The sequence below is a fragment of the Lagopus leucura genome, unplaced genomic scaffold (genome assembly GCF_019238085.1).
Source record: "Lagopus leucura isolate 7727_CA_CO unplaced genomic scaffold, USGS_WTPT01 Super-Scaffold_100029, whole genome shotgun sequence".
NCBI lineage: Eukaryota > Metazoa > Chordata > Aves > Galliformes > Phasianidae > Lagopus > Lagopus leucura.
The window spans coordinates 4164677-4175182 of NW_024962280.1; the positions used below are offsets into that span (position 1 = coordinate 4164677).

Here is a 10506-nt window from a genome sequence, read left to right on the forward strand (position 1 = left end):
GGTCTGCATCTACTCAACACAAACCTCGAGAGCAGCGTCTGGCAGCTGGCAGCCTCAGGACACCCCAGCTTGTGGCATTTTCTGACCATAACCATCTTTGATAAATAAAATCCAAAGCAGCAGGCTGGCTCTCTTACCTCTGCTGGTTCTGAAACAGAAAAATGAAACATATGGGCACAACAGCAATTACTCAAGCAGCTGTTCAATTGCTGCATCCTCTTATCTCCTGTTAAGAGCAGCTGTTCAAACAAATTGGAAAATAACAAGAGACAAACTTCCATGTGCCTTGGGGTCTCGCTTATCACCCCCTCTGTACTGTTTGCTTAGATTTAGGTAGCACGAGAGGAAGTCATGGCTGGTAAAGCATTGCTTTGTGCTTTGGCAACTCTCAAGCCTGTCATAAAACTTGCCAGCAAAAGCAGTGCTGAAATAAATAATCAAAAATCCATAAGGAAATGTTTCAGCTTAAACTAGCAGCTTTCTTCAAGCAGAAAATCTGTGTTGTAGCCTACATGCATCCCTGTTATAAACTAAACTGCACTGCAGATTCCACAGTGTTAACTCCATCTAAATACCCAATTTTGGCTTTACATGCCTAAAGCCCACTCTGTGTGGCTGTTCCAAAGGAAGCAGCTGCCTTCATGCAGCCTGAGTGCACCCTTTAACACTGCAAATGTCCCAGAATTTTGCTGGCTGAGGGGCTTAGTTCTGCTTTCCTACCTGGCCTTTTACTGATGTCATGTTGAACAGCTCCAATTTCTAGCAACACAAATAAAACTGCAAATCAAATGATTCTCTATTACTTACATTAATTACAATTTAAGGAAAAAAAAAGAGCTTGAAAACAAACCACGCTCTGTCAAACAGAGTACAAAATCTTTATTCACCAATAAGTTAACTGTTCTCATAAATAGATGTTCCTTTTATACACTGTACTGAGCATAAAGCTAAGCTTCTATTACTCTTCAGAGACTGATCCTTCTTCATCTTGACTGATCTGGAAGTAGCGTAGCTCATACGTCTCTTTGTCAGATGCAACAACACGAAGCCAGTCACGAAGGTTGTTCTTCTTGAGGTACTTCTTGGTGAGGTACTTTAGGTACCTTACAAACAATAATTATACATTAGAATTTTTGCCATTTAACATTCCTATGCCTGTACTCCACTCGTGCTGTGGCTCTAACAGGGGAACAGTGTGACTTATATGCTGAATTTTCCAAGGGGTGATTCTACTTACTGCATTAACTATAGCAAGAAATCACAAAGTATCATGTGTAACAGCTAACAAGCCTATATTTTCATTCCTGATACGTAAGACCTTATTTGGTGCTTCTTGACTGCATAGCTCAATGCCAGTACCTCCAGAGCCACTTCTCTCTGCTCTTAACCTTGTTCTTACACAGCAGATATTGGCACACCTATATCACAAAAGTGAAAGGAGGGCTGGGGGAGGAACTGCACCCAGCTCCGTGCACTGATCTACTGCATGCTCCAAAAACTAACTGCTGGAAAGCTTCAGTTGGCTTCTCTTGCCATATGTGTACACATATATTTTAATATAACTATTTAAGTAATAAAGCAGCCACTCATTATATGAATGCAGCTACAATTTTAAAAAGCATATTTCCTTGATATATTTCCAACAAGCTACATAAACATTTCTGTACTATCATATCTGTATTAGAAGGAACATTAAGTCTTGTCCTTTAAGAAGATGTTTTTTTTTAATATCTAATCCTGTAAATCTGTTTGAATTGTGTATCTTACTAATATTAACACGCACTACAAAATATTAGCTATTTACTAATATATATTAAATCTGCCATATTCAATTTACTTATCACTTTTCAAACCCCACTACTCGGTAAATACAGTGAAAAGAAACCCAGTCAGACCTTTTAGAAAACTGCTTCTCAGACGTCACTGTGATTTTGTTCTTCAAACGTTCAATGTGAACAGTGTTCCCCAAGTTTCCAGTTTTCCCGTTGACCTTAACCTTCTCCTTTAGGAACTGTTCCTGTTTCGACATCAGAGAAGAAATAGAACACTAGGGAAGGGCACCCTAGGTATGAACTAGGGAAGGGACCCTAGTCATGGAGCAACATTAAATACCACTCATTGCCACCACTAAGCATCTGCAATGCTGTAAGACTTCCCAGCGTGCAATTAATTAAAGTGACACAATCACAGAAGCGTTTGAGCTGGGAAGGGCCTTTAAAGGCCACCTGGTCCAGCACCCTGCAGTGAGCAGGAACACCCACAGCTCCAGGATGCACTACCAGCCTGGGGCAGGTAGGGACAGGGCACCCGTCATATCGTTTATACAAGATATTTAAGCCCAGGAAACGTTCAGGAACTGCTGTCGAATTAAAAAGCAGCTGCTGTTGTTCACATTGTGGTTTATCACAGGCAGGCCGGCTGCCGTACCGCACCGAGCACTGCCAGCACGCACACGGCCACCACTTACAAAGTTCCCGGAATCAAAGATTCCATCTTCAACAGGATGAGTCAGGTCGAGGCAAAACTTCCACGTCGCCTTCTTAGACTTCCTATCTTTTTGCTAAAAACGAAACGACAACGACACCAGCGTTAGCTCCGCACCACAAGGGGGCTGTTCGCCCGGCCACCCCCCGCCCCTCGGCGCCACAAGACGGCAGGGGGAGTCGCATTGTCATCCGGACGGCGGCCCCACTGCAGTCGGCTCCTTCCCGGCACAGGGCCGCTCCCCACCCGCCCCGGTTGCCCAGACATCGGCCGCCCCGCCCGCACTCACCGGCCCCATGCTACCGCAGCGACGCACTCGCAGAAAGGAAGAGGCCGAGCGCACGCCGCGCTCTTATAGCCGGTCGGACGTCATGACGCATGCGCACGTGTGACGTCATGGCGCACGCGCGTGGCGGAGCGGCGCGCCTGCGCGGCCAGAGGGTGCCGGGATGGCGGGTGGGGCCGCGGCTCCCTGAGGCGTCGTCCCTCCCGCCCTCCCCCAAGGACGAGTCATAGGCGGCAGCGGAGCGAGTCACCTCTTTATTTGCTCTAATTAATTGTCATTAGGAACGAAAGCAATTCTCTTCCTCGTACAATTCTAGGCCGAGCGGCTCTAGCGCTGAAGTGTTCCTCGTAAAAAGCACGGGGTTGGCCCGCAGGCACAGAGCGAACGCTGACTGCAAAGCGACAGGAGGCCCAAACCACCCCCCAGGACCACGGCACCACAGCGTCACAGCGCCCCGGCAGCCCCGCCACCCCGAGCATCGCCCCGCTGCCCCCCGCACTGAGACCTTGATAACTTCTGGAGCAAAGCACACAACGACCGCTTTCAGCTCATCGTGGGTGTGGTGTGAAACAGCAACGCACCTTCTCAAGCATACAGGCAGCCCCTGGCCTGCAGCTGCCTGGGGCACAGCTGAGGGAATGGCACTGCTGTGCTGGGGGGCCTCTCCTCCCTAGACAGGGAACGGGGGCTTCCAGTGACACAGAGCCAACATTCAGACCAACACAGCAGCTCTCTGCTTGCAGAAGTTACTCCCACAGGCACCAGAGCTCACCTGTGCCTTCCATAACTTGCGTGTGAGATATGCAACATAGCCTTAAGGTCGTCTGATCCTGACGTTTAATTCTACCGTAACAAACTACATTCTAATCACTCAAGCAAAAAAAAAAAAAAAAAGTGGGATTTATTTAATTCTGAATTCTGTAAGACTGACCTGCAGTAACCATAAGAGTTTCAACTGTCAACAAGTTTGACTTCTTTACAGATCCGGTAAAACTACCTGTATTGTGAAGCTACAGACTGTGCCCGGTTTGTGGGTACATCATGGGTTAGAAAAAGCTGCGAGAGGCTTGAAAGCAGTTACATTAGAACAGTGAAATTCAGCTAACTTCTTAAAAAACAAAACAAAACAAAACAGCCCTGAGAACATGGCTCAACTAGCAGGAGCCTAGTTGAAAAACCACCATTAGAAGCAACAAGTTGAAGGATCTGTTGAAATCTTGAAGTATTACGTGCCAACATTGGAGGCAGGAAATACTGCAGTCTTTCCAATTCTGTAAAGTAGTATGAGAAACTCAATGAATTGGAGCCATAAAAAAATGCATTGTTTGGAGTGGAAATACTTGTCTTTACCTCCTAGTCATCACAGCCTTTATTTTAAGCAATTGCATGAGCTATCCAGAAGCTTAGCTTTCTATTTTGATACAATTTCTTTGAGTGTTAAAGACAATACTACAAAACAAGTAGTCGGGTGATGTTTGTTTTAAACTAAAGCTACAAAATAGGAATTTTCCTAAGCATTTGCTTAGAGATCTTAAAAATATGAATCTATATAGACTACTGATAACAAAGTTGTTGCAAATTATTCTGACAGTAGACTGAAACATCTTACCTTGGAAAAAGTGTCTCAAAGACTTGTTCTAATTTAGAAGCAACTTTCACCTTTACTAAAACTTGGAGATTATGCTTAAGACTCATGCTTATGTATTATTACCTATGGGAAACTTCATGCACGACGAGGCAATGCTATGCACTTCCACTGTGTTCGAAGTGCTTCACAAAAGACAACTGTATATAAGAACAAACCTATACTGAAGTACTGAATCATTTAGGTCTTGCAGAACTGAAGGTTGCAATAGGACATCCTTAAGCCCCAAGGAGGGTTCTTCCAGCAAGCTGGAGGTCATAAAATCTTGATCTTTAGATTGCCTTAGTACCTGAAAACTTCAGTCAGGCCAGGATCCCACTTGTACAAACAGGATGGAAACATCCCCTGTCCTCAAGAACTTACAGTCTTAGTAAATACTTGGACTGTGGGCCAGTGGCATCGAACACCTGTCTTACAACAAGGGTTTGGAGGGACTGACAGGCACCAGAAAGCAGACTGAAACCCTACCAGAACAACAAATCCAAGTCTTGTAGGTTTCAAGCATTTTAGAAAGCTTTCATAGTGATGACTCCCCATTGGGCTGCTGATCACACAGATCAGCTTGCTGTTAAGACTATGATCAGTGGTTTCACTCACCTTCAACCCCGACAAAGCCTGTCCCTTAGGTACTGGTACTGGGGAGGCAGGAAAGGACACAGTGCAGAGCTGCTTCTGCTGTTAGCATGCCCTTAAAAACCTTTCTGAAGCATTTCAGTAGCTTGGATCTACAGCTTTTAGAAAAGCTGTCATTTCAGTCAAGGAGCTGTTCAGAGCCCACCTGCAATGTGCATTGTACTAGGTAAGAGCATGCAGCAGTATCCCACTTCTGCCAGGTGTCCCAGGTAACTGTGCTTTATTACCAGAGTATATTTATTGCTGTCTTTACCTTCACTGTACTGCTCTCCATCATGAGAAGTCTATAAAGAACATGCTTTTGCCCACTACATTAGACTTCCAGAATTTGCTAAGCCCCACCACAGTATGTACAAGGGCAGTTCAGGATAGTTGCTGTGAGCCCTTTTGGGATTAGAGAGTACAAGCTGGAAACACTTTAAGCAGTAAGCAGCAGCGTTAAGTCTGACTCTCGTTGCCAACAGCTTGAATTGTGCAGGTTGCCTAACGCAGCACACTGGGTGTTCACAAGTTGTCCTACATCAGCCGATAGCTGCTGAAACTTAAGGCAAGTCCATGAAATGTTTCACCCACTGTGAGGAGAGATTGAGCCATGGGCTACGAAGTTTCCCACCTATGAAGAGTCTTTAAGTGTCTGACTTCAAGTTGAGTGCTATAATCAAGAGTAAGCTAGCGAGTTATCCTCTCATGACTAGTTCTGTAAAGCTTTGTGTTTGCCTATTAAGCTACTGAGTAGTTAGAGGCATGCACGTGTGTTCCAACGACTCCCAACTCCTGTGGATAGGAGCTGACTTTTTCAGCTAATTACTTTTTATAGTTAAGCCATGGTTGTTCAGCATTGTTTGTCAAGTCCGTATTTTGAAAATGCAATAGTTCAATTAAAAAAAAACCAACACCACACATGCATTTAGGTTAGGCTCAATGCTACAATTCGTCCCACTTTTGGAAAAAACACGTGGTCCTTGCGCTACAAAAATACGGTCTGAACCTGAAGATTGAAACCTAAAGCTGGAAGCACTGCAACAGATTCCCGCTGAGTTTGTCACCCTTTTATAGTTTCAGATAAATACAACAAAGGAGAGCAACTGAACTGTGGGGTTTTTTTTTTTTTTTTTTTTTTTTTTTTTCTTTAAGTCTGACAAAGGCCTCGAGTGAAAGTCTATAGCTTTAGCATCCATTCTCACCTTGACCTATCTATGTCTCATCTACTCAAAACTCAACTGCCTGCCTAAACCACAGGTAGGCTTTGACACCATTTTAACGTTACAATAAGCCAACAAGTTGGCAAAAAAGAATACAGAGGTAATACAGTTAAGTTGCACATGGCCACTGGGGCTTGGTCAAGCCAGCTGGCATTTTTGATCACTTGAGTTTCTTGGTCTAAAATTTGTGATTGGTACCTACAGTTCTGCAAGAGTCCCAATCCACAAAATATTTAAGATTTAAAAAAAAAAAAAAAAAAAAAGCTACTTTTATTGTCAGTTCTATCTAAACATGTCAAGAAAAATACTATTTGTGCTCTAGGTCACTTTATAATCCTAGATACCTACTAGCTTATCTAAAAGCCCCTGAATACTGTATTTTGTCTGTTCATACAGACAAACACTGTTTTGCTCAAGCAAATAAAAAAATATATCCACTAGTAACACCTGAACGGTTTCTTAGATCCATAGCTGAAACCCACAGGAATGTTAAAATAGTTACAATTAAGGAATTAAAATCTCAGTGATTTTGAAAACTGCCAGTTAGCCTGCAACACTAATCCAGAATCCAGCACTGCTTTGTAACAATTCAAAAAAGAAATGAGGTTGCTTGTGAAGGCCAGAGCTTTGGTGACAATCAGAACCAAATTTAAAGATCTGTGGTTTATCCAGACCTGAGCAGTTGCCCGTGCCTGGCGATCCTCTTTATTTGCAAGGCTTTATGGCTACAGCACATTCTTCATTCATTGCACTTATGACGGATATCTGGAAGAAAAGACACACAGGTTAGTTCCAACCCCCACAGAACTGCTCCTAGAAGTTACAGCCAGTCACACTCCATGGTGCAAGATCGTGGCATCTCAAGACTTGCTCTCAACTTTAAGCTGTTTCTAAGCCCAGATTATCTCACAAAGCTCCACACAAGAGTGGAAGCTCCGGTCTGCACTAAGCAGATAGCACCATTAGGATTTATCCTGACATATCTGAGACTCAAATCGCTTTGCTGTCAACAGAGCCAGCCTTCATTGCCATACTGGGTGTCCCAACACAGATGTCCTACTTGCCAAAAAACCAATTCCCATGTCTCTAACCCCTTCTTCATGAAATAATACAAATTACACAATGAAGAACATTTATTCTGATGACAGGCAAGGACAATTAAAGCATCTCTCTTCTTGTCTGCTTCACTCTATTCTCACCTGCACATCTTCATTGGCATTGAATTTTCCTTCGATTTCTTTTCCCAGATCACCTTCTGGCAGCTTTAGGTCCTCACGAACTTCGCCACTTTCTGTCAGCAGGGAGAGATACCCATCCTGAATCCCTATCAGCTGTGAAAAGAAACCCATTTTTAGGAAGTTTAACATCAGCATCATTAGCAGGCAGCAAGCAAAGACAAGCAGAAGGCAGTTAGCTGTTACACTAATTCTTTAGTGCTATGCCTGTAACAGTTAAGAACCCAATTTAATTTGCCTTGTGGGGTTGGTGGCACAGCAAGCAGGAGATTTCTATCTAGACAATTCTGACCATTTTAACAGCTGAGTAAATGCTTCTGGTTCAGCAGCGCCACATCTAGACAGGCAAGTCTGCCAAACCCTCAGTTCTCTCAGGGCAACAGCACTTCACTAATTGACAAGCAGTTTCGTGATAACAAACATCTTACTTGTAGTGTTAGTTTTAGTGTGGAAAGATAACATTAACTCACCTGATAATCATTCCTCTTTATATTTGGGACATCCATGTTATGAGTTGATGGGCAAATATCTTCGTATTTTTTCCCATTAAAAATATCAATACCAACCAGGTGGACCTACAAGAAAAAAGAAAGATCAGTACTGTCCATCCTACTACACCACTGAAATCAGTACTGCTGGTCCCATATGGGGCTTCCTGCCTTTTAAAAGGCAACACGTGAGACAAGATTCTCCTCAAATCCTTTGCTTGCTGTGTGAGAGCAGCCCAAACCCTAAGAGAAGGCCCATGAGGTGTCTTTTCACATTTCAGATCATCCACTAAATGAAGGCTACAGCCTTCACCTTCCATCACTTTACAAGGTAAAGCTCAACGTGGTTGACTTTTGGCTTGTGACTGTTTAAAGAACATTTATTTCACTTTCCAGCTGTTGTGTGAAACAGAACAGGGCCGGTGACAAGAAGGTTAAGGAGAACGGAAGTGGCCACGTGCTGAGATGAAAGCAGCTCCCACCTCCCCTGATGCCTGCAGCAGCCGCCCAGAGCAGCTAGCACATGGATTAGCAGTTTACAGCCTATCCTGCTCAACTCCTTTCAGTCTTACAGGAATGCTATGTAAGTCTGGAAAAAAAAAAAAAAAAGCCATGAAGTTTAAGGAGAAAAACAGGAAAAAAAAAAAAAGCCAACAGCAAAGGCTTGGCAGCCTCTAGTTTGGACAAACGCTAAGTACTTCACACAGTCACACGAGGCCGTGGAAGCTCAAGAATCAAACGAGCCCACGTCTGTCGATGTGTCTCAGCAGACGAGTGCAGGGCAGCCCAGTCCGGACAGCTGCAGAGCCAACTGCTGGGCAGCACCACGCCGCGCGCCGGGGAGCGTCACTGGGGCAGCCGGCGCGGCCCAACCACGCCCTGGGGATTTCATCAGCCCCTTCCAGAACTTACCCTGCCCCGCCGCCGCACATTTATCACCACCACCGCCGCGTAATCCTTCCAACAATCCGCGGCAGGGAGAGCCCCCGGCCCGGCCCTGCCCCCCGGCCCTCCCAACCCCCGCTCGGGGCGGAGAACACGCGGCGCTGCCGCTCACCTTGGCGTGGCCGTGCTTTCCCGTCTTGGAGGTGGACATCTCCACGATCTTACACGGACGCCCCTTCAGCACCACAAAGCCGTTCTTACGCAGCGCCGAGCACTGCATGGGATAGGTGGACGAGGCGCCGGCGTCGCCCGTCGTGAAGTCCAACTCGTCGGCCATGGCGGCGGCTGCTGGGCTGCGGGAAACGCACAGCGTCGGGCCGAGCGCGGGGTCCCCCCGCTTCCCCCCCCGCCCCGGTGCCGGTGAGCCGCGCTCCGCCCGCCACGTGCCCGCCCTCAGGGCCCTCAGCGCCGCGGCCCAACCGCCCTCGGGGCCGTTAGCGCCAGGCCCGGAACGGAGAGGAGCGGGAAAAGGGGGAGGGGAAGTGTTCCGACGGCCCTTCTTACCTGCAGAGCACGGCGGGGCGGCCGGGAGGGCGGGCGGGGGCACGGCGCCGCGCACACGCGCCCGACCACTGCGGCGGCCGGCGGGAAGGGGCGGCGGGCGGCGGGCAGCGCGCGCACCACGCCCCGCGCCCCGCCCCCCTGCTTCCGCTCGCTTCCTCGGCGCTGATTGGTCCGTCCCGCCTCGTCCCGCCCCACCCCTCGGCCCTCGGCCGGCCACGTGCGAGGCGCTACGGAGAGCGGCGCGGCTCAACCGGCGCCGAGCGCGGAGCTCGGCCGCCTGGGGGCGCCCTCGGAGCAGATCGGAGCTACCGCACCGCCGGGCCTGAGGGGGGCGATGCGGGCTCGGAGCACGGCGCGGCCGCCGCGGCGCGGAGTGCCGCGGGGAGAGGCTGCCGGCTGCGCCGTTCTGTGCCGGCTGATAAGCGGTGCCCGGGTCGCACCGTTAAGTGTTCGTACATGCGTGCGCACTGTTTGCTTACCGACACGAGTTGCACGTGCTCTAGGGCATCTTGCCTTACGATGAAGTACTTCACGAGAGAGCTGCCAGCTCTTCTGAGCGCACGCTGCGGCAGGATGGAGCCAAGCAGAATGATGGTTCACTTTTTTGAGTGTCGGGATGTGAACTTGGTTCATTTTCTACAATTAAGAGATTAATTGGGTGTGCCCCGAGACATCTCCTGTACTAAACCACAGCTTTTTGCTGAGGTGCAGCTGTAGGTGGATGATATCTCTTTTTCAGAAAAAAATATTCCATCAGTCTTTATCAGAAATTCATTAAAAAACCTGAAAATCAGATGCACCAGTCATTGCTTGCAGGCATCACTCCTGTGTCCGGGTCAGCATTTATTTTCTGAAGTGTGTTTCTTGGCCGTACTGATGTACAACAACAGCAATTTGGTTTCAAGGCATGTTTGTAACCATCAGGGCCTCTCATCTGTACATGTATTTCTATTTTTGCAGGTGTGCTCGGAGCACTGCACACCTGGATTGTGTCTCTTCTCTTGAGCAGGCTCAGTGCATTATCGATCTTCAGCTCTCCTTCTCAGTCTGTATATCAGTCATGCAGCAGAAGTGAGCAGTGGTC

The 10506-nt window shown here is 47.3% G+C and overlaps 2 protein-coding genes across 3 annotated transcripts; both read right to left on the bottom strand.

Moving 5' to 3' along the window:
• Nucleotides 1-857: 857 nt before the first annotated feature.
• RPL22L1 (ribosomal protein L22 like 1) lies at nt 858-2862 on the bottom strand. Its single transcript, XM_042881223.1, has 4 exons — nt 2774-2862; nt 2468-2560; nt 1896-2017; nt 858-1103 (listed from the first exon to the last, which is right to left on the bottom strand). The coding sequence occupies exons 1-4, from the start codon at nt 2780-2782 to the stop codon at nt 959-961; spliced, it is 369 nt and encodes a 122-aa protein (XP_042737157.1). The 5' UTR covers nt 2783-2862; the 3' UTR covers nt 858-958.
• A 149-nt stretch (nt 2863-3011) lies between these two features.
• On the bottom strand, nt 3012-9441 carry EIF5A2 (eukaryotic translation initiation factor 5A2). 2 transcript variants are annotated; one of them, XM_042881320.1, is made up of 6 exons: nt 9423-9441; nt 9031-9211; nt 7956-8060; nt 7450-7581; nt 6925-7015; nt 3012-4041 (listed from the first exon to the last, which is right to left on the bottom strand). In XM_042881320.1, exons 2-5 carry the CDS (start codon nt 9193-9195, stop codon nt 6956-6958), a joined length of 462 nt encoding a protein of 153 aa, XP_042737254.1. In that variant the 5' UTR covers nt 9196-9211; nt 9423-9441; the 3' UTR covers nt 3012-4041; nt 6925-6955. The 2 variants fall into 2 exon arrangements, with proteins under 2 accessions (XP_042737254.1, XP_042737253.1); XM_042881319.1 differs by lacking the exon at nt 3012-4041 and having other exon boundaries at nt 6909-7015.
• Between the last annotated feature and the right edge of the window lie 1065 nt (nt 9442-10506).

What these genes read in the sequence shown, in the direction of transcription:
- RPL22L1 (XM_042881223.1), bottom strand. An exon ending in TCTTTGATTCCGGGAACTTT is followed by an intron (nt 2,018 to 2,467) that starts GTAAGTGGTGGC and finishes ATGTCGAAACAG; the next exon opens with GAACAGTTCCTAAAGGAGAA. An exon ending in GAGAAGCAGTTTTCTAAAAG is followed by an intron (nt 1,104 to 1,895) that starts GTCTGACTGGGT and finishes ATTGTTTGTAAG; the next exon opens with GTACCTAAAGTACCTCACCA.
- EIF5A2 (XM_042881320.1), bottom strand. Translation starts at nt 9,195, where the DNA reads ATGGCCGACGAGTTGGACTTCACGACGGGCGACGCCGGCGCCTCGTCC. An exon ending in GAAAGCACGGCCACGCCAAG is followed by an intron (nt 8,061 to 9,030) that starts GTGAGCGGCAGC and finishes TTTTTCTTGTAG; the next exon opens with GTCCACCTGGTTGGTATTGA. An exon ending in TAAAGAGGAATGATTATCAG is followed by an intron (nt 7,582 to 7,955) that starts GTGAGTTAATGT and finishes TTCTTTTCACAG; the next exon opens with CTGATAGGGATTCAGGATGG.